The sequence below is a fragment of the Vespa velutina genome, chromosome 20, assembly GCF_912470025.1.
Source record: "Vespa velutina chromosome 20, iVesVel2.1, whole genome shotgun sequence".
Taxonomy (NCBI): domain Eukaryota; kingdom Metazoa; phylum Arthropoda; class Insecta; order Hymenoptera; family Vespidae; genus Vespa; species Vespa velutina.
The window spans coordinates 3,619,727-3,645,255 of NC_062207.1; the positions used below are offsets into that span (position 1 = coordinate 3,619,727).

Below are 25,529 nucleotides of genomic sequence, written 5' to 3' on the forward strand. Positions count from 1 at the left end.
AGAGAGAGAGAGAGAGAGAGAGAGAGAGAGAGAGAGAGAGAGAGAAAGACGTTTACGAAAGTGTGTGATTTCATTAAATTCAACATAATTCTATATATTTTTTACTTCTCTATTTTTAATTATATTTTCTTACTATCATTAGACTTAAATAAATAAATAAATAAAAAAAAGAAAAATCACATGGAGTTAAAAAAGCAAACAGATTGAATATTAAAAATCAAACGTGTAGTATTATTATTATTATTATTATTATTATTATTATATTTTTTAAATCAATAATATCGAAAATATTTATAGAGAATGAGTTAGTCAGTTTTTATTTTATTCATGTACTCGTTAGAAAATTTTTTCTTATTTATTCGTCAAATGTAAAACATGTCTCTTTTACTTATAATTTGAAAAAGACATGGACAGTGTAAATCTGTGATTGATAATAATGAAAAAGATATGTGTATCGTGAATTACTTGATTAGTAACTGGTAAACAACACAGTGTATATGAGAGAGCCTTTTGTTTAGTTATTATATTTATTGAGATTGAGAGAGAGAGGGAAAGAGAGAAAGAGAGATAGACAGATTCACATCTTATATTTTCTTATTAGTATCTCTCTCCCTCTCTTTCTCTCTCTCTCTCTCTCTCTCGTTTTCTTATTCTTAGAGTAGTCGTCTTCTAGACGTCAAAGAAAACGCTCGGAACGTGCGTTAGACTCTTGCTTATAAATACATACACTCGTTCGTTTCAATAGCCGCTTGCGACGGCCACGTTTGACGTAATAACACGAGAGAGTTCGCAGTAGCGATCGATCGAGGAGAGAGCGTGGAATAAGAAAAACGAGCTGAGAAAAACGTAGTAACTACTACTACTTTGTCGTTTGCTTTGTTTAATAAAATCATTAAAAAATATAAGGGGAAGAAGAAGAAGAAGAAGAAGAGTAAGATTAAAAAAGAACAAAATAGAAGAAAAAAAAGAAGAAAAAATAATTGTTAAACGATTTCAGATATTTCTGCTGTATAAAAAAAAAAAAAAAAAAAAAAAAAAAAAAAAACAAAAAAAGAAAATAAAATAAAAAAATAAAAACAATAAAAAAGATAAAATAAAAGAATTAATGGGCAGATATTACAACCGGAAGCAAAGATTATTTTCTAGAGAAGAAGAAAGGTCGTTCCTTTTGTGTGCGTGCGTGTGTGTGCGTGTGTATGTGTGGTATGTGTTTGTGATCGCATTAGTAATATACGTACATATAATATATCAAGGTGTATATATATATTAATATTAAAAGAAAGGGGAGGGGGTAAGAAAGGAGAGCGCCTGCTCGTCACACTCTCGTCGAGTTCGCCATTGTCGAGTTCAACGTCGTCGAGAGTTCGTCGTCCTTTCGAAGAAGGTCCAACTCGAGGAAGATTTAATACTAGAAGAAAAGAAGAAAGGAAGAAAAAAAGAAAGCAATTTTTTGTCATCGTTTATGTTAATTTTTCTTCCATTTTATCCGCGTGCTTTTTTATTGATTGACTGATTGATTGATTGATTGATTGATAATTTTAAAGAGAGAAATAAAATTAAAATAATAAAAAGAAAAAAATAAGAAAAAAATAAAAACAAAAAGATAAGCAAAAAAGCAAGTAAAAGCAAATAATAAGTCAACAAGAGGGAGCGACTCTTGCGATATAATCGATATTTGTTGTCGAGCGCCGCGACGCCTTTTTTAAGCGAAACATACACACATACACACATATTTTTCATACGTATTCCTAAGTCGAATTTGTTTGTTTGACTAATTTCTTCCTAATAATATTCTTATTTCTCTTTTCTTTTCAGGATTTTTCTTAATCTTTTTAAGAAGAATAAGAAGAAAAAATGAAGAGGAAGTAGTGATTTTGATTGTGAACATTTGCAAGATATTCAAGACATTTAAGTCGATCTCTTTTCTATCTTATCGTATTACTTGGTCCATCAGTCTCTTTTACTTTTGGCTACTTCCCTATCTCTTTTTGATATATACCTGATGTAATAAAAAAGAGAGAAGGCATTATCAGTTATCAAGAAGCGAAATGTGTCGGGATTGGTTTCAACGCGTTCGACAAAAATTCTACTTCCGGTATGTTTGAAAAATGATATTTCCTCGCTATTTTGGAATATTCTAGAAATATATATATATATATATATATATACATATATATACATATATATATATATATATACATATATTCTTCTGAAAAAGTCTTAAGAATTTGGAGGAACGCTGAAAGAAAGAAAGAAAGAAAGGAAGGAAGTGAAGGGATAGAGAATCGAAGAAGAAGAAGAAGAAGAAGAAAAAAGGAAGAAGAAATGTTTGGCTTTCAGAGTCCATTCACGAGAACATCTCGCGGGATAAATTCCACGTCGGCTTTAAATTCAAAAACAAAGAAAAATAAAGAATCGCCGAAGAGAAGAGGTTCGGAAGCAACCAGTGAAGGATCTGGATCATCGTCGATCAGATACATCGATCAAGAGGCTTCGGTATCGGAAGGTAGTAGTACCGACACGTTACCAGGGATTAGGATCGATTATTTGGACGTTGATCCTTTGTCACCTGAACCAAGAGATTCATTGACCTCGCCTACCGATGTAACCGTACATTTAAATGGTATCGACGTTCTCAAGGATAACTCTTCAGCTAATTGTTCGTCACCGTCATCTGGCAATGGCAATTTAACCGCCAATAATATTACAAATAATACCGAATTATCATCGTCAACATCAAGGTCAACGTCCTCGTCGTCATCCTTATCACCGGGTGCTGTCGAAACGAGAAACGATCCTTTAACGACTAGATTTTCTTCTACGGACGATGGAAAGACCGAAACCGAAGAAGAAGATGGTGCCGCCGAAGGTGCTTCTTCCAGAGTATCCCTTCTCTCTCCGATAAACGTGACCAATCGTTCTACGAGCGATGATTTACTTTCTATTGAAAATGGATTCGATGCTAGCGAAGAGGAGGAAGAGGAAGATGACGATTACGAGGAAGAGGATAACGCTGAAACCGAAGAAGCTTCCTCGTTACCTTCCAGTCCCGCTGCTGCATCGAAAGTTGTTTTAACATCGTCGAGTACCGTTCCTTATTACGAATTTCTTTCTGTTAATGGTTGTACAATCAGACAAGAAACAACCAGTACAAGTTCGCCACAGCTTTCAACCGGACTTTGTGTTCCCACGACGAGATCGTCCAGTTGCGAATCGGCTACCAGCGATAATACCAGAGATCCCTTCGACGATAATTCTTTAAGCGCTTGTTATTCCATGCTCGACGATAATTCTATGGAGGTTGATTCTATAATCAATTCATGTCCAGTTACTATTAGTTTAACTCCACCCAAAGTACCTGCTGCTCGTTCTTGTAATATTTTAGAAAGACTTTTAGAAGACATTTATACCATCGGTACTCCTGAACCTTTAGCCGGATACGGTCCTAGATTTAAACTTTTGGAAGAGGGAGACGTTCAAGTTTATTATTTCGATCATGACGATCGTACACTCGTCAGGAAGATCATGTTCATTAAATTTTTACGACGTTGGGAAACTCATCATATTTATTTGAACGACGATTGCTTATCCTCGAAAACGGTGAGTTTTTATTATTTTATATTCCTCTTTTATAATCTTACCATTATTCCTTTATCTAATATCTATTGATAAGATTTCAACGAATTAAATAAACGAACTATTGTTATATCAGAATTTCTCCTTTTATCGATTCGATTTCACGATCAACTTGATTTATTTTATATATTTATTTTATATTTTACATTTATTAATGTGCTTATTTTATATATATATATATATATTTTTTTTTTTAATAATCTTATTATTAATAAAATAATATTATAAATAAATGATATATTTATTTTTTCGTAACACATTCGTCGAGAAGTTTCCTTAAAAAAATTCATTATCTCTTAAGATTACGAAGAATCGAAGGAAAAGTTTGTTATAAATGTGAATTCTTATAATATTACTTAATCGAACGGTTTAATTCACAGTATCATTTATTATAAATAGAAAATTATTTAAATATATATTATATAAATATGAGAATGTACAAAAGAGAAAATGAAGGGAAAAGAGAGAGAGAAAAAGGGGCACGTTTTTGTAGCGGGAAGATATGCCATTTGCAAAGATAAAAAAAAAAAGAAACGAAGATTCTTTTATCACATCGTATGACCACATTTGTGCACGTGTAGCTGTCCTTTACAGTGTACAAGAAATTCTCTTCCTCTCTCTTTCTCTCTCTCCCTCTCTTTTTTTTCTCTCTTTCTATCTAATTGTAAGTGTTGTGTCGACACGCGTGTATTGTCGCGTGTAATTTGCGCGCGACGAATGCGTGTACCATGACGTCAAAATTGACCGTGGGTTCTAACCATTCCTTCTGTCTATTCACACTCTCCCTTTCTCTCTTTCTCTCGAAGTACTTTTATATGGGATGGCCTAAAAATTTCTAAATGATTCCAAGTCAATCTCGCTCTTTATCGAGTTTTTTAGTCTAATTTTTGTTTAACAACAAGTCCAATTGCATGCCTAAAATATTATACGTTGCAGCCTTTTACGATTTCTTTTTATCTTTCTTTTAGAAGTAATTAATTAGAAGTAATCAATTTAAACGTATAATTATAATTAATAACTTAAATATATATGTATATATTTAAGTTATTAATTAGTATTTAGTAATTTGTTTTATGTTTACCTTTCTATATCTTACACTTTAAATGTATTTTGCCTTATGCTTAATTATTTATTTACTATGTTAAATTATAGCACGTGCGAATCGAGATATTTAAATTTGAATAATTTCTCGTTGAGAGAGGATAAAAAAGATTTGAAGCTTTTATTAAATTTTATAGAGAAATTAGTGTTATTTATTATTTAAAAATATTATCCTTTCTAGGTATATCGATCTTATATAAAATACAAAAGAGATGAACTTTGTAACACATTATTCAAAATTATGTGTATTATTTAAATGTGATTTATACTTGTGTTCTCCTCTCTCTCTTTCATCAGAGATAATAATATACTTTACGAAGTATATTAATTATTTAGATAAATGTAATGTTTTATTTATAGCAAGAATCATATATGTCTACAAAATTAGATTTATAACACATCATTGAAAATTATGCTCATTCATATAACTATTGAGATTAGTTATTTCCTTTTAATAATTTTTATCTTTCATTTTCCCTTGTTTTAAGCTACTTTATAACTTCAACATTTTTAGAGGAAAAAAAAAGCATTTGAAAATAGAATAAACTAATTGTAAGGAGGATTGCTTAGGATTGGATATATTAAATTCCAATATCATGATTACTCGAAATTCGATAATTGTGGATACAGCTGCGAAATTAATTCGATTGGATGACGCGAAATCATCATTCAGTTTTTTCTCTGGCATGATCTCATCATTTCTGTTTTTTTTTTGGTTTTTTTCTCTTTTTCTTTTTTTTCTAGAAAAGAAAAGAAAGAAATAATTCTTTTCTTTTGATTTTTATTTTAGATAATAAAATAATCATATTCTTTGTTTTATTATTTATATGTATGTATATATATATATATATATATATATACATATGTCTATAAACTATAATTCATTATATATTCCATGTATCGAATTATATTAAAAGACACACGATATATATGTATATATATTCCAATTGTCATTTTAGATTCTATTTTAAACAGTTTAAGTAAACTGAACGTATATCATACCTGCCACACAAGCTCATTTTTTATAATCCATTCTTTAAAAATTTCCTTAGCAGTATTTGTTCATCTTTATAATTTTCCTTCATACATTATTAGAAGTAACAAGTGTGAATATTTTTATCAGCCTTAACAATCGTGAAATTGATATATCTTTTTTATTTCTTTCTTTCTTTTTTGTATTTTCTGCATTTTTTATTGAACTTTACTAGAAGACATCTGGTAACATAATTTGATAAGAACGTTCGTTCGAATGATTCATGATAAAGGAACGTCGAGTCAAACTTCTCTCTTTTAACGTCATTCTATTATATATATCTCTTTCTCACTCTGTCTCTGTCTATTTTTCTTGGAGAATGAGGATAATAACTTTTCGATAACGAAGATAGCCACGTTTGCGATCGTAATCACCTTTGTAATTTGAATTATAGCTTGAATATAACATGTTGAAAATACCTGTTGCGTATTACATACATTCCAAAGAACACTTTTGCTTGGTCTTTTCATAATAACATAGAAACGTATTCACATATTTCTTTTCTTTTTCTTTTTTTTTTTTTTTATTTCTATCTTTTCTATTTTCTTTTTCCTTTTTTTCTTTTTTCCTTTTTTCTTCTTTTTTTTTTTTTAAAGATCTCTTTGTACGAGAAAAAAATTGTATATAATCTTCATCCATTTATTTCTCGTAAGTAATATAATTAATTGAAATATGTTCCTATAAACGAATATATTATCAGTTTGATATGTAATATACTATTTTTGCCCTAGTATGAATAATTATGATATATAAATTTTTATATAAGCAATATATGATATAATTCTATAATCGATAAACAATAATTCTAATATAATATCTTGTACAAAGATATTATAATAATTATTAAAAATTACAATGATAAGAAATAATTTTTTGTTTTTGTAAATTGTTTCATTCACTCGTTTAGCTTCGAAGTCTTTTGTAACTGGAAAAATTATCTAGATACATGGGATATGTATGTGGGTCATATGTATGTAAAGATATACAGGATGATCGACGTCACTAGTTGTGGTGGTGGTATTGGTGTTAGTGTTGGTGGCATACCTGAGTTCATTCAGGGGATGCAGTGTCCCAGATTTGAGTTAGCAGCAGCTCCCTTCGACAGTCGTTCAACCCTCGTCCTAGTTTTGTCCTACTGACGTCATCCGTTCTTCCGCGCAGGCTCATGCCCTTTTCAATTCTTCTACAGAGTGGGCCAAAAGTCTCGAAAAATTCTTTTGTATTTATTTATTTGTTTTCTCTTTTTTTTTTTTTATGAAAAATACAACATGGAGGGGGGAGAGAGGGAGAGATTATATTGGATTAATAATGGATCGCAAATATAATTAATGAATTTATTTCTAAATCGCATGCATATGCGAATATTAAAAATTTCATTTTGGAATATTAAAAGTCTCATTTCTTAAGTCGTTTTTTCTTCCTTATAGAACTTCTTCAAGAGTTTTTGCAAAACTCTGCTCGATGTAATTCGACTTATTGACGTCATTCTGACGTAATAACATCCGGAATGATATATCGCCATAGATCTTTCTACTTCCTGTCCGCATTGACTATCGATCCTACTTTATTATTTCTTTTTTTCTTTCCTTCTTCTTTTTTTTTTTTTTATTTTTTTTTTTGTTTCACGAAGAAAATTTATTCGTGACTTAATATTTTGATGTTGACATATATTCAAATTAAAATTAGATTGTAGATGATAAAGCTTCTGTCTTTGTTTCATTTTACAGGCTACTGGTTTCTTACAACAACCAATTCCATATAGCAGTTTTTATGTTGAAAAGTACGCCGTCGGTAGATTGGGTACAACGTATAAAAGTTGCTTAAGAATATATTTAGGTAATGGCTCATTGTTATTGCAAGCAAATGATTCTTATACGAGGGACCAGTGGTATCATTCTATAAATTGGAAGGTAAGGTATATAATGAAAAAGGAAAAAAATATTATACTTGGAATAATATAATATATATTAATGTTAATCGATATAATACTTATTTTCTGTTTCTTTGCTTTGTTTCTTCTTTTTTTTTTTTCTTTTTTTTTCCAGAAAAGTCTCTTCCAATTTAAACACAAAGCATCAGTGAGCACAAAAAACGTTGTCCTACGTGAATTACGTTTAATGGTAGAATTCGCATTGTCTACGCCGCTTCAGGATGAAAGAGTAGCTTGTGCAGCCATGGAAGCCGTAGCAAAATTATTAGAGGCACCTTGGGGTTCTAAATCATTGATAGAGCAAGATGATGAGGAAAAAGAGAAAATAGAAGTGACAAAAGAAGAGGAAGGAAGTTGGGCTCTGTTCATTTTGCCAGTTGCTGCGCCACTCCTCGAAAAAGCTGCTCCACCTGCTGCATTAGCTCGTGTATTAGCTAGATTAGTTCGACAACATCCTAAATTTCGTTTAGTAAAGTACCTTGCTCCGGCTATCACCAGGTGCCTCAAACATACCGTTGATTTTGGCAAGTCTCCTGATATGAGAAAACTCTTGCAAGTTTTTGTTGCCGCTCTATACGATAGTAACGAGGGTAACGATGGTGAAAGAGCGATCAGGGAATATATTGCTTCCGTTCATGGACCTGGAAGTGATTGTCCTCATCCAAGAGTATTACCAAACTTGGTCTCAGTCTGTGTTGCAGCTATATTTCATAGGTTCGTTATTCTAATTTACTTCTTTTGGAAAAGTTTTATACAGCGATATTCTTGACATTGTACACGTTTTAAATTTATGGAATATTATGTTGCACGTATTATTGAAATATACGTTATACGAGCGTAAGATTTTCTTTTTTCAGATTCGAAGATGGCAATTGTGGTGGTTCAAATGGAGGCGAGGATAAACCATCGACATTACCACCTCTTGATTGTTACCTTTTAGTTTTAAATGTTGCGTAAGTTGATGATTTTTCAATGAAAAGACTGTTTCTCTCTTAAGGTTTGATTCCTACTGATATAATATATATATATATATATATATATATATATACGACACTTTACACGTGTAGATCAGAATATGCCGACTGGAGACCAGGTTTAGCTGGTTTGTTACAACCAGTACCATTTCCTGAAGAAGCTCTTACCGTTAAAGAAGTACAAAAATCGATTCTTGCTCGTGCTATTCGACGTTTGGCTAAGGATTCGAGATGCGCGGTTCATCAAGTTCTCCTTCCAGTCAGAGAACCGCGTCCAGGTTGGCTTCACATAGCTGCACCATCCAGTCCTGCTTGTCCTGATCGTGGCGAACTATTTGGCGAAATGGTAAAGAGGTCAATCTTTCTTGTCTTCTTATTTGTCTCCTACAAAAAATGTACTTATCGGAGAATATTCAACAGCTGACTACACTTCTGGCATGCTGTTGTCGAAGAAAAAGATTTGTCGGCTCGTTGATGAAACAAGCTAAAGACGATTGTATTCTCCTTGCTGTCAGAGGATGCGGTGCTGCCCAAGAAGCACTATGCCTTATGCTCGAGTGGCGTCTACTGCCAAACGAAGAAGCTAGGCTTCAGATAGTCAATGCCCTCGAATCTACTCCTTCTGGTAAAACCCGTTACGCTGCACTCTGCCAGAGACAAAGGAATTTACAAGAATTGGTAAGATTGATTAATTTTATTATAATTATTAATTTTATTTTAATTCAATTCTTCGCTCATAATAAGTAATGTTATTTTAAATCAACAGCAACAAAAAGGTGGTCCAAGAAAATTGACACTTCCAGTACGGGCAACAGACGCCGACGTTGCCCTCCTACTTGGTGGACGTGCTTTAGGTAATTTAGAGTGTCTCAGTTTAGCCTTTACATCTGTTACATCCGCCTGTGCCGAACAGTTGATTAAATTACCAGCGTTGAGGTATTTAAATCTCTGGGCTACTCAATTTGGAGACGCTGGCTTGCAAATGATCAGCGAACATTTGCAAAAATTGCAAGTATTAAATCTCTGTGAAACACCAGTTTCGGATAAAGGCATCTCTACTTTAGCTTGTGAGTATTATAACGATAATAAAGTATACGATACTGTGAAGTAACAAAATTGTCCATTATCTTGTCTTCAACGTTTTCTTCTTATTTTACATTTTCAGCCCTGACAAATTTAAGAAAGTTAAATTTGAATAGTACCAAACTCTCGGCTCAGACTTTCGAATCATTGAAGAAAAGATTACCGGCATTGCAAGAATTTGATGTTCGTTATACGGAAGCTTGGTGACCAGAACCTATATCGAGCCGGAACCATTAAAAGACATCAGTTTGTTCAGGATGAAGAAACATCGTAAAAAATGTTAAATACGTTAGTTCGACGAATAGAGAAAAAGGTTCATTTTCACTTAGATATTAATCCATAAAATTCGCATTTTTCTCTTTATCTATCTTTCTCTATCTCTCGACGTTCTCGAAATCATCTTATTTCAAACTTTTGCATTCATTCGTCATATGTATTTCCCCTTTTGTAAAAACTCTAACGCATAATGTTATATACTCTCTTGATCGATAAGATCGATCTTGGAGAAGATCCTTCTTTTATTTGTCAAAGATAAAAATACATACGCACGAATATGAAATAATTGTTGTTAAAAGAAGCCATTTAAAAAGGGGGTCAACTTCTCTCTGTGTCTTTTAAATCTTACATATCACAGCTGCCGTTTCCATGTTATTAAATGCCAAGAAGAGAGAGAGAGAGAGAGAGAGAGAGAGAGAGAGAGAGAGAGAGAGAGAGAGAGAGAGAGAGAGAGAGAGAGAGAACAACAAACGTGTGGTGATAAACTTTCCAATTCTTCTTCCGCGAGTAATATAATAATAATGATAATAATAATAACAAACGATAATAAAATAAATTACGTCTTTAAATTGGAAAATTTCCTACAAGGATAACTATCTTATATATATATATATATATATATACATATACATATATATATATAATATATATATATAAAAATGTATATTTTTTTTTCGTTTTTTTTTCCCCTCTAATTCAAAGACACTTCTCCAGCGAGAGAAAAGAATTTAACAGGCGAATCTAGAGGAGCGTCGATCGCTACGTTCAAAAACGTGAATAAATAATTAAATAAATAAATGTATACTTTGAGTGATATTGTGAATAATCATGGAAATTGTCTAAGATGATAATGAGAAATAATTGTTGATGAGAAAGATCTAAAAAGAAAAGAAAAAAAAAAAAAAAAACTAGAAAAACGAGACTCTTCTTTCCCATGAAGGGTGGCCCAACTGCCTTAATCAGCCAGTTCTTAGCAACCACTGCCACGATGCTACTCTAATCGAGTGAAGTCAAGTCAAGTGAAGTTATGTCAAGTCAAGCCAAGTCAAGTCAAGTCAAGTCAGAGTCGAATCGAGTTGAGCCGTAAATAATCTTCGCAACAAGAGAATAAGATTGCATAATTTTTCTCCGTCTCTGTTGTATATACCACAGAGTTATGTGAAAACTTTACGAACAGATACATACATACATAAATCATACATATAGTGTATATATATATATATATATATACATATATGTGTAATATGATATAATATAAGCTACTACGTTCGATGCTTCTCCGAGGAAAAAAATATACTTGATTAAAATTACACGTTAACTCGGAGACCAGATGTAATCTTTGTTTCTTAGTGTAAATAGTTAAGTAATAAGGCATAAAGACTAATATCTTTGTCCTTAATGATTAAACGTAGATTTTTAATAATTTATTGTTTTAGCTAGGAGAATTTTTCTGCAAATTTATTATTGTTATTATTATTAATTGTATCCATTTACCTAATCTATTTAATAATTACTTAATTATCTACCTAAACTACCGATCGATTTGATATCGATCGGTAATGTAATATGCTATAATAATAATAATAAGCACCTATTCGAACTTGTATCGACACGAAAATACATTGGAATTAATAATAGTCGAAGAGAAAAAAGTTGGTAACTTTTATTCAAATGATTTAGACAAATTTTTAATTAGAATCTGAATTAAAACGAGTTATCCAATGGCAAAATGATCAGTCCATCTTATTGGATTTGCAATATTTATTATCGTCAAAGGTATAATGAACGAACGAAAGAATCTTTTATTCTTTCTCTTAGAAAATAAAATAATACGCGAGAACGATCGATCGATCAAACGAATCTCTTATTTTAATCATTCTAATACTATATATAAATATATACTATAGTTGATCTTTCTAATTAATGAACGACAATGGTTACCTCTGTAATTTCGTTTCGAAAAGCATTGTGAGAAAGCTGCATTGGGAGCAAGCATTGTAAGAAGACTGTTTATGTCAATTTCAATCTCAATAAGAAATTATCGAATTAGGATGTGCCGTGATGATGATTATTATTATTAATTCATCGATTTAATGGCAAATAATAAAATTTCAATTTAATACACCTCGATCATGAAAAAGAATCGAATCTTTTTTATATTTTTTTTTCTTCTTTTTTTTGTTTCATCGTTTCGACTTGTTGCGCTTCAATCTATATATACATATATATATATATATATATATATGTATATATATGTATATATATGTATATATATGTATATATACACACACATGAGGGAGGTAGGATAGATTGTAGTAGTCGAAAATGTTTGTAGGTAACAAAAGTTATTGGATAATTGATTTTTTTCCTTCTTCTTTTCTTAATTTCTTTTCTCTTTTCTTTTTTCCCCTTAAAAGATATTGACATATTTCATTCGACGATGAGAATCAGGATGGTTTTTTAATCTCGCGTTCTCTACCGTAACTTGTTTCTTCAAGTCGACTGGTAAATCGTTCCATACTTCTTGAGGGACAGAATCTAAAAGAAGAATAACGAAGAACAATCGTTATAATAAGAATGTTTAAAATTTCGTTAAAATTATTAATATATTATGGATAGAGTTATACCTTTGCAGGTATAGAGCAAGTCAGACCAAGTGATTCTTTCCTGTGAGAAGCAATAAACGCCGAGTCTACCACCTTGCAAAGTGGAATCATAAATATTTCCTGAATCAGTGATTAGTTTGTTACCCTGATGAAGCCAGAATCTGATCAAACCGACGTGAGGTCTGTGTAACAGGTGCCACCTGTATGGAACTCTTTGTATCCAACCATATTTGCTTGGTTCTCTCCATAATATTTTCATTTGATTAGGTACATCTTGATTATGCCAAAGGCTATTTCTAAGTATTACTCCAGGCCCAGTCTCAGAGTCAACGAGCCTAAGTAAGATACCAGAGTCACCGATAGCACGGAAAGGTGTAGTTTCCCAATAAGGTTGATCAGCTTTTTTCCATGTTACGACATAAAATCTACGATTGCTTTGACAGGAGAAGACAAAGCCAACGAAATCGTCGTCGTTGTCGTCGTCGATATAAAATGTTCCTTCGAAGTCTACTCCAGCAAAAACGTCAGGTCCTTAAAAAATAAGTAAGTAAAGATTGAGAAATAAAAAAAATATGAAATCAATTAGAACGAAGATTTATATTAAATATATTAAAATTCACCTATGGCAAATCCGGGATCGCTGTTAAGCATCTGTTGTATCTCCGCACCATTATGTCGTATTATCCAAGATGGATCCTCTTGTGAATCACCCGTTGGATCTAGATTAATCGTGACGTACTTGCGAAAATCAGTAGTCCATATCTGACTATTGTTCGGACAATTGTCGAGGTAATTGATGACGGTATCATTGTCATAATCGTTCCAGCAAAGATCACCGACGCCATCTTTATTAACGTCTTCCTGATAAGGATTATAAACGAATGGACAATTATCTCGACGATTCGGAACGCCATCCCCGTCGATATCGTCGTCACAAGCATCACCGATTCTATCGCGATCGATATCGCCTTGGCCAGGATTAGCAACGTTTGGACAATTGTCACGATCGTCTTGTACACCATCCAAGTCACGATCGTTGTCGTTATCACACAAATCACCGACGTTGTCGCCATCGTGATCCTTTTGATCAGGATTCGGCATATAGGGACAATTGTCACAGGCATCGCCTACTCCGTCATTGTCGGTATCGATTTGATCTCTGTTTCGTATTTTTGGACAATTGTCTAGATGATTTAAAATTTCTAAGAAAGAGATAGAGATATTATTTAGAGTCCGAGGCAAACAAATTGATCGCAATGTTGTTTTCATCGAACGATTATATTTAAATATGAGAGATCATATTTAATACGTCTAATAATTGAAAATAGACGTATTGAAGACGATTCGAATGAACTGTTTAATTCAGAGAGAAAAATTTATACCATCGTTGTCGATATCATCGTCACAGGCATCACCAAAACCATCACCATCGGTGTCCCATTGACGTGGATTGTTAACCATAGGGCAATTATCGCATAGATCACCAACTCCGTCGAATCCGTCACGATCATTATCTTCCTGGCCGGGATTATGTACCGAAGGACAATTGTCTGAAGAATTTAATATACCATCGTTGTCAGCATCCTCGTCGCAAGCATCACCTATACCATCGCCATCGGCATCTTCTTGACCACTGTTCGGTACTGTCGGACAATTGTCCATTCTACAGGAATGTTCGTGACAGTTTAGATTTTTATCTGGGACACCGTCGCTGTCCGCGTCCAGGCCACAATTGTTTCCATTTCCAGCCCAACCAACTCTGCACTAAAATTGAGTTTTGTTTTTTTCTTTCTTTTTAATTGCTTCTTTGTTGGAATTTTTTAAATGCAACTATTTAATTACCCGACACATGTAATCGTTCAGGCTTATGCAAACGCAATAGGCGTTCTGATCACAAATGGTTGACATATCCGGACAAAGTTCTTGACTAGGTCGACATCCTGTTGTCTCGTTACCAACAAAACCATTCCTACATGGTCCACATCTGTAGGAACCCTGTGAGGTAACGTTTCGATGATGATTAGAAGAATTTGAGATCAAAATCAATCGATTGGGAAATATTATATAATAGAAATATATTATTATGTATCAATGATATATAAATGTTTTCTACGTACTTCCGTATTGATACACTCGGAATGCAAATCACAGCCACCATTATTGATCTCACATTCGTTTAAATCACGACAGATTTGCTTTCGGTTCCTAATCATTTCAATGCCAACGCCTTCAAACGTCGAACCTGTGTATCCTGGAGGACAGGATTCACATCTGAATCCAGGTCGAAGATTGATACATCGTACTCCGGGAAAGCAAGGACGTGCTATCTCACATTCGTTTATGTCTTGGCAAGATGTACCGTTTCCTGTAAAACCAGCGGGACAACTTCCACATCTAAAATTATTAACACGTTATTAGAATCAGAGATAATTATTAGATCAGAAAGTATATTAACTTTATTAACGAGAGAAATCATTTATTCAATTTATACAATTCTTAGTATAAGCCAATATTTTGATGACTCTAAGAAAAATTAACTTGAAATTAGCAAACATAAATTGATTAATAGATAGGTCCGTTTACCTAAAAAATGGTGGATAATTAGTAGTAATACATTCAACTTCTGTATAACATGGTCGAGAATCACAAACGTTTCTTCTACGTTCACATCGTTCACCATTACCATGATATCCCGTTGGACATTTGCCACATCTAAATCAAGGAAAATGAATCGATGATTCGATTGCAGACGCATAGATCTTGGATCTTAATCATCTACCATCGTTACCTATAACCATGATGATGGTCCTCGCAACGTACGCCAGGGAAACACGGATTGTCTAAACATGTTGTTATCTTCAAACAATTACGACCATCGCCGGTCATACCTCTTGGACAAGTACCACAAATTGGTCCTCTCGCTGAATCCTGACAATGAGCTCCAGGATAACATGGCGATTCGTAGTTACAGGATACTGGTCGTGGTGTTGTTGATACTGGAGGAACCATCACCGCTCAGGAGAGAAAAATGCTTAATAACTTGTCGATTATATAAATCGTCAAACTATTTACACTCAAATCCCAAAGTGATACTATTCCTAAGTATAATACTGATAATCAAGCATTTCTTTATGAATTATTTTCACCAAAAAGAAAAAAAAAAGAAAAAAAAAAAAGAAAAAACAAGGAAAATAAAAGAAACAAATTATTATATCCAAGACAACAAAAGCAAATTATTGTTTCTTACGTTGAGATATTATTTATGAAAATAATTAACTATAGTTTTAGAAACACTTGAAATCAAAAGAAACGGATCGTATCAATAATGTTTATTCATCAAATTGGTATTGACTTTTTTAAGATACAGAAACGTTCGATCTTTTATCTTAAAATATATCTATTTTTTCATTTCTTTTTTATCTCTTTTATAAAAGCGTTTAGAAAGTGTGAAATAAGATTCGAAAAAGCTTTGTTAATTTTTTATCTCTTTTTGTTCTGTCGATTTAATATGTATATATGTATATATATATATATATATGTATATTATTAATATTATTATTATTATTATTATTATTATTATTATTATATACAATATCGCCTACATTTTGATCTCTTTGAACTATTCTCGAAAAAAGAATAATTTTACATCACGTGTGTTATGCTGTTATGCACTTCACTCACCGACCATACCTTGACGACAAGCGACGCAATTTTCCATTAGTATTCTTAACTCGTGTGTTTCCCTTCTCTAAAAATCATTAAGAAAAGAAAAAAATATATTAATTCATATTAATTATTATCTTATTAATTCTTACATATATATATATATATATATCATACACTAACTATTAATATTAGTTAATATCGATCATTATTATTTCCTTCAATTCATTGATTTATTTAAACTATCTGTGATCTTTAATCTCATTTTAATAGACTTACGTTCATTTCGAGTTCGCTCCAAATTTTCTTTGTAGCTTGAATAAGTTCGTTCAAAGTTTTTGTCAATTGACCATCCGTAAGACAAACTGAAAAGCAACGATAACAACGACAAAAGTATGATAAAAAAATCACTCCTATCCCTCGAAAAAAAAAAACAAAGTGTACTCACTTTTCTCATCTAAACTTTGAATTCCAATGTCACCTCTTCTCACGGTCCTTTTACGCGCAATCGAGGACGATTCGAAGGATAGATTAGAATGATTAAAATCGTAAGGGCCTCTTTTAGATCGATCATTAGTTTTACTCGACTGAGTCGAATCGAATTCGAAAGGGAAATTATTGTCGAGAAAATTATAGGTGCGTTCGAATTTGTCAAATGACCTCGAACATTGTTCACCTTTCAAGATCTCGTCGATGGTCAATTCTCGATGAATTTTGATCTTACATTTGTTTTCTCGAAACTTTTAGAACAGAAAAATAAATACGGATGATAAATAATTCATTCGAAATATCTCAATGATTAGTATTGAGGGAGAGCAAGAGAGAGAGAGAGAGAGAGAGAGAGAGAAAGAGAACGAGAGAATTTGCTTAGGTTTGGTAGAAGAGAGTTAGATTGGTTTGCTACTATACAACAACAACTACGTAATAAAAGCGAACGACTCGATTCTCGATGGCCATATTTAGAAACGAGTCGTCCCACGGACTTGTACTGCCGATCACAGTGTGATCGTCGCGAACGTCATCGAAAAGGAAGAAACTTAGAAACTACTTTCCTCCTCTTTTCTTATCTGCCATACACACGTACAAATCTACAAATTCGTTTCTAGGAGTTGTAGGCTATACACACACACACATACATATGTATGTATACAAGGTAAGCCATTCAACCATTTAAAAAATTGTTATATAGAAAGGTTTGTAATGTTTTCAATGATATATCGATCGTTTCTCTAAATTGAAAGATATAGTTTCGTGTCCACTTTGTTTTTTTTCTTTTTCTTTTTTTTTATTTGTGAAACGTCATACTTTTATTAACAGGAAATTCAAAAGATATATATGTATATATATATATATATATATATATATATATATTAAATTTCCAATGCAAATATATTAAGATTTGTATGTTTTAAAATTAACAGTGAACGTAATGATTCACCCTACATACATATCTATGTGCGTGTGTATATAAATTATATATATATGTGCGTGTCATACCACTTCTATGTATAAAAATTCTTCTTCATCTGCAAGTTCTCGAAAACTTTTCTTCAGATCTATAGATCCTTGATACATACAATCGATATAAACATCGATTCGAGATTCTGATTGCTTTTGATGCACATAAATGATCAAATTTTTTAACGATGAAGTTAAATTATCGACAACTATGTGTTTAGTTGTACGTCGTCCATTAGAATGAAGATTTTCTAAAATAACTATAATAAAGATTTAACATTAGTATTTCTTTTTCCTTTTCTTTTCTTTTTTTTTCAAATTAATACTTATATTAAATAATATTATAAGTATATTTTATAAATATACTTACCTCGATTAGTACGTCTATCGAGCATTAGAACTGTTTTTCTATTAGATTCACCATATTTCACAGCTAACAAGGGTTCTGCTTCTGTATTAGGTTTCTTTCTCGTTCTAATGTCATTGACAACTATTATGAAATCTTCGTCGTGTAAAGATTCTCGTAAACTCGTCGTTAGTTCTTGAGAAAAATAGAACATTAAAACAAATTTGTCATAATTTACATTATGCTTATTTACTGAATATTTCTAAATTACTATGAAAAAATTGTGATCGCTGTGGCAAATATATATATATATATATACACACACACATACACCTATATATAATATATAATTGTATATATTTGAAAAGAAATTTGAAATAAATAAATAAAATATTTCTTAGTTATTTATTTTACAAATATTGAATAAAAGGATAATTGTCGTTTCTATGTTCAGAGAAACAACATCTAAATGAGTGAAAAATTAGATATAAAATCGTTTCGATATGGTTACTAAGACCAATTTAATATTCATTCTTAATAAGTATGAAATTGTATGTGTTATACTTGAACGAACCATTTGAAATTTGTATTAAGACGAATATCATGATAACTTGTGAGATAAAAATAACTATTACGACTAGACACTGATCTTTCAATCTTATTAATCGATATTAATTACTTACCTTTATCTTCTGTCAAAGTAGCGTTCGAATAAACGAAGATGATCGTTGAAATGCAGATAAACGTTGATAAGAATATATTAATCCTTGACAAATTCATCTTTCGAAAATTTTCTTCTTCCTTTTTTCTTTTCTACGATGTTGAAAATATAAAAGAAAAAGGATGACACCTCCTCTCCGAGGTGATTTACACCATTAACGAAGCAACGCTCGTGTGTACGATCTCTTGTAACTCGATTTATCTCCAAGACTGAAGCTTAGAGACGTAGATCCGATCGTTTTATACGTCGCCCACGGAACCACTGCAACTATCCTGAATATCTCTCTTCTTGGACATCGGATCTTCATAGATCTTTTCATCGATCAAATTTTTTTGAAATTTTTGATCGATATTTAGATAGAAAAGATTCGAGAACTAATGCAATTATTTATGCGCCTCGTCATTATTTTAATATTTTATTTGCATCTTTGTTTATTATTTATTTTGATTATATGATTTGGAATCAATTGGAACTATATTGGAAATTGGATCGAAAAATTATTGAAAAGATTCTTTCATTTTTATTATACTTTCAACATATATTATTTATTTTTAATATAATATTTATTTACAACATTTACATACAAAATTGTACTTAAAATTATTTGAGATAAAGATCAAAGAATTTTATTATGTCGTACGTACACAACTCATTTACATTAATATACATATTACAATAATCTTCGGACGGACATACATACACATATGTACATATCTGGAATCTATATATACACGCACACGCACACGCACACTCACATGCACATTAAATGTATCACAAAATTCAATCCACTAAATTTACCATGACTTTTTAATAAAATTTGATTTAATTATTTAAAAAAAAAAAATTATTAAATATAAAAAAGGCAATATTAACTCGTTGATAGGTATAATATAAGAATATGTATGCACACACACACACACACACACACACACACACACACGCACACACGCAGAGAAATGTGAATCACAACAATGAGATAATATCAGAATTGCAGACATCTTACAATATCCGGTTTTTCCACTTCCTAGATTTTGATAACGTTGAGCGTGATAAGATGCTCAGATTATTTTTTTAGAAATATCCAGTCACAGAAATTTCCCCGCAAGAATTTTTCTCTATATCTCGAACGATAATACACCTTGTTAAATGCAGGCACATAACACAAGCGTGTGTACCAGTTAGGCACGTGTGTGGGAAGTGGTACCACCTACAAGTCAAGTTCGAGTTCTAGTTTTATTCTCTGTTTTTTTTCAAGAGCATAAATAAAAGAGTATAAATGACATGTTTCCTTTTCTACTAATTGTTATAATTTTATTTAGAAAAAAAATATTATTAGAAAGATCAGTTCATTCAAATAAATTTCTAATATTTTTCCCTTTCTTTTTATTATCATCATTATTATTTTTATTATTATTATTATTATTATTTCTTTTTATTTCCCTTAATTTTTCCTTGGAAATTAATCATCCTATTTTTTATATAAATGCGTTGCAATAAATAAAAGATTTTTAGATAAAAAAAAAAAAAAATTGAAATAGAATTTTAATAGCCCGTTAACTAACATTTATATATACATATAAAAAAATAAAGAAAGAAAAAAAAAAAAGAAAAGAAAAGAAAAAGAACGTTCGTTCATTTTTTTCTGTACATGTTAGAAAATCATTGATTTATAATATCTCGATGTATGATAATCGAGACTTACTTATCAATAAATCTTCAATAAATCTTCATGTTGTCTCCGCGTATTTATTTAGGTTTTCTTCGAAGCTCGATGATCCTTTCTCGATTCATACGTACGTATGCATTTAGCTAAAATATAGGATTAGTTTCATTATCTATTATCATTTAAATCAAGAGCAAGATATTAAATCAAAATGAATAAAAAAGAAAAATTGTTAAAATATATTTAGGAATAATAAAATACTGATAATTCTGAGTATTACTTATTAGTCAACCCAATAGAACTACCAGTGATGGTTTTTAGTTGAAGATCGACGACCCGATCTTTCGATTTAGCTATCGATCCATCTTTAGAGCTTTCATAGGATATTTGTCGGCCTTTCAAGGACGATTTAGGATTATTTGTCAAGGAAGTTACGCATTGAGACGTTGTACTCTATAAATGAAACATATATTTATTATTAGCATAATTCTTTTGGTTCTTTTTCTCTCACTTTTTTTTTTTTTTTTTTTTTTTTTTTTTTTTACAACGTTTTCTAATCTAATTCTAATATACCGTGTGTATTCGTGTGTATGTTTATTACATACTAATCTTCGTGAAAAGAAAATGTGAATATTATTAGACTTGTCTCTCTATTTGATCTATATATATATATATTTTTTTTCTTTTCTTTTTTTTTCATGTAGAAATAATTTTTAGAAAAAGTTTTCTTTGGAAATTGTTATTTCTTTTCTTTTTTCTTTTTTTTTTTTTATAGATTTTACAAGTATTCTTTTATTTTTAAATAAATCAATTACATCTTGGATTTGTATTTCGTGCAGTGTAATTTTTTTTCCTGTTTATTTATTTTTTTTCAAAGAAACTACTGACCTTCTTTCTATCCCTTATATTAAAAATACCATAAACGATAGGATTCATACAGGAGTTTGTGCATGCGAAAAGAAACAATCCCTTTTGAATTCTCTGATCGACTTTTCTCGCGGATGTTCTGTCGATCCAATACCTACAAGTAGATTAGTATCTTTTTAAAAATATACAAACAAATATACAAAAACAGTTCGTTTAATATTATAGAATAAGTTATATATGTATATGTATATATATGTACATTATTAATAATTTATAGAAGACAGTAATTGACAAGTTCGGAGCGCTTTGTTCAGTCTAATAAGAAAAAACAAAAAGAAAAAGAAAATAACGAAGTGGTACACAAGCTAATCGACTAATCGAAATAAAAACAAATATACCATAGGCTCATTACGTAGTACGGAGTCCAACAAACGAAAAAAACAGCAACGATAATGATAGTCATCTTTAAGGTGCGTATCCTAGCACGACTAAGGAATACCAAAGACGAACGACGTATCCTATCTGTAACATAATCCTTCGTTCTTTTTTTTTTTTTTAATTTCAGGATATGCATTTATATATTTATTAATTAATTTATTGTCTTAACATACCTTCCACGCTTTCTTTCGAACGTCTACAAATTTCTAACAATATACTCGTATATGTATAAATAATTACTAGTAATGGCAACCAATACATCATAACCATTCCGAATAACGAATAGGTGAGTTCGTGTGTGTAAGTTGGGAATGCATTGAATGTAATACATTGGGAATACCATGTAATATTCGGATGTGTTTCCAAATGAAATACCATCATCTGCGACAGATGCGCGCGTTTAAAAATGAAGACAGATATTTAGAAAAAGTCTTACCAATATGACGATTTTTTTTTTTTTAACACATGACTTATCTACGAATAATAAATTACCTGTGGTATAGAACAAAATATCGAAGCTAACCATGCTATCGTTAACATGACTTTCCCTCGTCTATCTACGTGCAATAATTGAAGAGGCTTGATCACTGCATAATATCTACAAATTCAATTTACGCAATCGCGTTTAGAAATAATTTTACATATGTAGATATATCGAAGATATATATATATATATATATATATATATATATATATATGTATTAATTTTTATGTAATATAGCGGTAATAATTAATATTCATAAATTAATCATTATTTTTTTGTAGATCTGTTTTGGTAACATTAATCAATTTATGTATACATGTATGTATGTATATAATGTAGACAAAAAGATGGATAAAAAAAAGTTAAATAATTACCTGTCCATACTAATGCAGACTAAAATAAATGACGAAAGATAAAGTCCGAATACTCGAAAGAATGCCATAATCCTACACATGGCATCGCCAGCCTTCCATGACACGGTTATCGCCCAACCAATTTCCAAAGGCATCATCAGGAACGTTACCTAGCCAGAGATAGAGAGAGAGAGAGAGAGAGAGAGAGAAAGAAAGAAAGAGAGGGAGGGAGAGAGAGTGAAGGAAGTAAAGAGAAAGAGCAAAATAGGAAAGGAAATAGACAAAGAAGAAAAGAAAAGTTTTCCTTTTGGAGTTTGAAGAATATAAGAGAGAGAAAGAGAGAAAGAGAGAGAGAAAGAAAGAGAGAGAGAAGGTGAGGTCCGCTTACGAAAAGATCGGCAATAGCTAAATGCATCAGCATCGTGTATATCCTTGATTTGGATGAACGACGACTTCGTAGGATCAGAAAAAGAACAGTAATATTCCCGATTGCTGAAATTCCCATTAGAACGCTATAAGTGACGATACTGATTATATGACCCCCATTGAATCTCATATCGATCGGCAATTCAGAATCTTCCGTAGAATTCATTCTTGTCTTCTTTCCTTTCTTCCTTCCTTCCTTCCTTCCTTCCTTCCTAGGCTTTTCTCGTTCGTTTCCTTTATTTTTCAAATATACGTAACTAATTCCAAATATTTATTCAGCATCGCAATGAAAAGTAAGATTAATTCTTATCTATTAGAAATTTAATCGTCTATATGTTTGTTCGCGATTATAAATATTTATTTTTGTAATGAAAGTTTCATATTTTATTATTATCATTATCATTATCATTATTATTATTATTAAAATCAAATAGGAATGGAATATTAGAGAGAGAGAGGGAGAGAGAGAGGGAGAGAGAGAGAGTAATGCGAGATCATGTAAATGAATAATTTATGTGTGTATGTTATTCGACGAGAATTAAACGGATATAATATCAAATCGAAAAGTGTTAGTTCAAAGTACCAGATTCTCGATATCACTCGATATCTTGGTTGACTTTTTGCATGCATGTGTCGATCATGCTAAAACATGCGTGCTAATTCCGTGTCTATATCTATAAGTATGTGCGCGCGCACACACACACACACACAAATATAGATATGTATACTTATGTATTTTTTCAGTGATGATCTATAAATAAGCAAGCGTAAATGGAATAGTAATAATAATAATAATAATAATAATAATAATAATAATAATAATAATAATAATAATAATAATAATAATAGTAATAGTAGTAGTAATAATAATAATAATAATAATAATAATAATAATAATAATAATAATAATAATAATAATAATAAAAATAATAATAATAGTAATGATAATTTTCTTCATAGACTCTCTCTCCCTCTCTCTCTCGCTCGCTCTCTTTCGATAAGGTCCCTGTTATATGCTAGCAACGTTAATCGAATGTTATTATTGTCTCGAAATGTTATTATTGTCTCGATTGGTCACATAAGAGACAATCGCTTCTTAATCGATCTATCCTTTTCGAGCAAAAAAATTACCTGCCTAGCAATCATCACAGAAAGAAAATATTTATATTTTCTTTTTACATATCTTTTTTTTTTTGTTTATTAAATTAAGATCTACAAACTATGTGATTTTTATTAAGAAAATTAGAACAAAAGTAAAACAAAAGAAAAGTAGGATGAAATAGACACAATATATGAATAACATGTATATATATAAAGAATATATAGAATTAGAAATCTGATTTGATAATAAAAATGATAGTTTCTTTTTTCATTTATTTGATATTCCAGTAAGAATAAATGACAAAATTTTGAGGGATGTTAAAACAGACCAAACGACTATGATTCATGGAAAAAGGTTATCTGACTTCTCCATCGGCCTTGTTAGAGCTCTCGTCTCGTTAAGGATAGACAGTCGAAGCTGACAATGAAAAAAGTCATGTGTGGACTTCGTGCATTATATCATTCTTTTGTGAAACTTTTTTCCATCAGATCGTTTTTATCGATCGACTAAGGAAGAAACAAAAAATCTCTCTGGAACTCGATTCTAATGTATTATTTATAACAATTTCATGTCATAAACATCGAATTAATTCAATTAACATTACTATAAAGTCCATGTATATTATGATTAGGATTAATTTTATTATTATTATTATTATTACTATAATGAAATGAAAATTAATAAGTGTTTACTTACCGGCTTACCGATTCGTTTAATATATCTTCTGGATATTTTAGCATAATCGATTTTATATATAAGATAAATTAGACCTGTCTTGTTTGAATATAAATAAATAAATAAATAATTTAATTAAATGGTAACCAGTAAATGGAAACATTCATTTTAAGAAATTTTCTCATGTAAAGTATAATCCTTTCGGCCTTGAGAAACATTTTCTAATCACTATTCAAATATCTCGTTCTTCTTGATATTCATTTCATTCAATCATTGTCAAATCGATTGATAATATGTACATATATATTTTAAAGAGAAAAGCACAAAATAGAAGAGACACGACTAACGGTAACGACGACGAGTTCAAAGACGGACTAAGAAAGGATTCAAGAGGCGGCTTTCCTAGATCGCTTGAGATCGCGACTTCATGGCGAATCGTACGGGCTAACGTCAAGGGTCAAGTGTCAAATCGCGACTGATAGCTCGCCATACTCTTCGAAGCCTCTTTCTCTCTCTCTCTCTCTCTCTCTCTCTCTCTCTTTCTTCCCTCCTCTCTCTCTCTCTCTCTCTCTCTCTCTCGCTCTTTCTCCGCCTGTCTCGTTGCGCTTGCTCACTCATTCGAATTATGAAAGAATTTTTCGACAAAAGTCAAAACTTTTTCCAAACGACTGAAAGATATCTTAAATCAAATGTT

The 25,529-nt window shown here is 31.2% G+C and overlaps 3 protein-coding genes across 10 annotated transcripts; 1 reads left to right on the forward strand and 2 right to left on the reverse strand.

The window, feature by feature from the left end:
* The first annotated feature begins 249 nt into the window (after nucleotides 1-249).
* Nucleotides 250-12,176, forward strand: LOC124956137 (C-Maf-inducing protein-like). Of its 3 annotated transcripts, none has more exons than XM_047511568.1 (11): nucleotides 250-931; nucleotides 998-1,464; nucleotides 1,816-2,095; nucleotides 2,219-3,600; nucleotides 7,498-7,680; nucleotides 7,816-8,414; nucleotides 8,558-8,653; nucleotides 8,768-9,020; nucleotides 9,095-9,352; nucleotides 9,441-9,741; nucleotides 9,840-12,176. In XM_047511568.1, exons 4-11 carry the CDS (start codon nucleotides 2,326-2,328, stop codon nucleotides 9,962-9,964), a joined length of 3,090 nt encoding a protein of 1,029 aa, XP_047367524.1. In that variant the 5' UTR covers nucleotides 250-931; nucleotides 998-1,464; nucleotides 1,816-2,095; nucleotides 2,219-2,325; the 3' UTR covers nucleotides 9,965-12,176. The 3 variants fall into 3 exon arrangements, with proteins under 3 accessions (XP_047367524.1, XP_047367526.1, XP_047367525.1); XM_047511570.1 differs by having other exon boundaries at nucleotides 998-1,172; XM_047511569.1 differs by lacking the exon at nucleotides 998-1,464.
* Nucleotides 11,500-19,049, reverse strand: LOC124956136 (cartilage oligomeric matrix protein). 3 transcript variants are annotated; one of them, XM_047511567.1, is made up of 14 exons: nucleotides 18,790-19,049; nucleotides 18,131-18,301; nucleotides 17,800-18,020; nucleotides 16,751-17,042; nucleotides 16,582-16,667; nucleotides 16,330-16,387; nucleotides 15,428-15,635; nucleotides 15,223-15,351; nucleotides 14,757-15,033; nucleotides 14,482-14,634; nucleotides 14,022-14,403; nucleotides 13,260-13,841; nucleotides 12,661-13,170; nucleotides 11,500-12,571 (listed from the first exon to the last, which is right to left on the reverse strand). In XM_047511567.1, exons 1-14 carry the CDS (start codon nucleotides 18,884-18,886, stop codon nucleotides 12,444-12,446), a joined length of 3,294 nt encoding a protein of 1,097 aa, XP_047367523.1. In that variant the 5' UTR covers nucleotides 18,887-19,049; the 3' UTR covers nucleotides 11,500-12,443. The 3 variants fall into 3 exon arrangements, with proteins under 3 accessions (XP_047367523.1, XP_047367522.1, XP_047367520.1); XM_047511566.1 differs by having other exon boundaries at nucleotides 16,321-16,387; XM_047511564.1 differs by having other exon boundaries at nucleotides 15,428-15,653; nucleotides 16,321-16,387.
* A 417-nt stretch (nucleotides 19,050-19,466) lies between these two features.
* LOC124956141 (adipokinetic hormone/corazonin-related peptide receptor variant I) lies at nucleotides 19,467-25,299 on the reverse strand. 4 transcript variants are annotated; one of them, XR_007103117.1, is made up of 10 exons: nucleotides 24,857-25,299; nucleotides 23,021-23,315; nucleotides 22,654-22,802; nucleotides 22,288-22,393; nucleotides 21,969-22,176; nucleotides 21,756-21,879; nucleotides 21,379-21,511; nucleotides 20,771-20,943; nucleotides 20,530-20,636; nucleotides 19,467-20,034 (listed from the first exon to the last, which is right to left on the reverse strand). XR_007103117.1 is itself a non-coding variant. In XM_047511581.1 (10 exons), the coding sequence occupies exons 2-9, from the start codon at nucleotides 23,222-23,224 to the stop codon at nucleotides 20,578-20,580; spliced, it is 1,131 nt and encodes a 376-aa protein (XP_047367537.1). In that variant the 5' UTR covers nucleotides 23,225-23,292; nucleotides 24,857-25,299; the 3' UTR covers nucleotides 19,467-20,034; nucleotides 20,530-20,577. The 4 variants fall into 4 exon arrangements, 3 of the variants coding, with proteins under 3 accessions (XP_047367537.1, XP_047367536.1, XP_047367534.1); XM_047511581.1 differs by having other exon boundaries at nucleotides 20,796-20,943; nucleotides 23,021-23,292; XM_047511580.1 differs by having other exon boundaries at nucleotides 20,796-20,943; nucleotides 22,654-22,745.
* Between the last annotated feature and the right edge of the window lie 230 nt (nucleotides 25,300-25,529).

What these genes read in the sequence shown, in the direction of transcription:
- LOC124956136 (XM_047511564.1), bottom strand. Translation starts at nt 18,886, where the DNA reads ATGAATTTGTCAAGGATTAATATATTCTTATCAACGTTTATCTGCATT. An exon ending in TACTTTGACAGAAGATAAAG is followed by an intron (nt 18,302 to 18,789) that starts GTAAGTAATTAA and finishes ATTTTTCTCAAG; the next exon opens with AACTAACGACGAGTTTACGA. An exon ending in CCGAGTGTATCAATACGGAA is followed by an intron (nt 14,635 to 14,756) that starts GTACGTAGAAAA and finishes GTTACCTCACAG; the next exon opens with GGTTCCTACAGATGTGGACC.
- LOC124956141 (XM_047511578.1), bottom strand. Translation starts at nt 24,900, where the DNA reads ATGCTAAAATATCCAGAAGATATATTAAACGAATCGGTAAGCCG. An exon ending in GTCTGCATTAGTATGGACAG is followed by an intron (nt 22,394 to 22,653) that starts GTAATTATTTAA and finishes TTGAATTTGTAG; the next exon opens with ATATTATGCAGTGATCAAGC. An exon ending in TCAACTAAAAACCATCACTG is followed by an intron (nt 20,637 to 20,795) that starts GTAGTTCTATTG and finishes CCTATATTTTAG; the next exon opens with CTAAATGCATACGTACGTAT.
- LOC124956137 (XM_047511568.1), top strand. Translation starts at nt 2,326, where the DNA reads ATGTTTGGCTTTCAGAGTCCATTCACGAGAACATCTCGCGGGATAAAT. An exon ending in ATCATTCTATAAATTGGAAG is followed by an intron (nt 7,681 to 7,815) that starts GTAAGGTATATA and finishes TTTTTTTTCCAG; the next exon opens with AAAAGTCTCTTCCAATTTAA. An exon ending in CTTTTAGTTTTAAATGTTGC is followed by an intron (nt 8,654 to 8,767) that starts GTAAGTTGATGA and finishes TTACACGTGTAG; the next exon opens with ATCAGAATATGCCGACTGGA.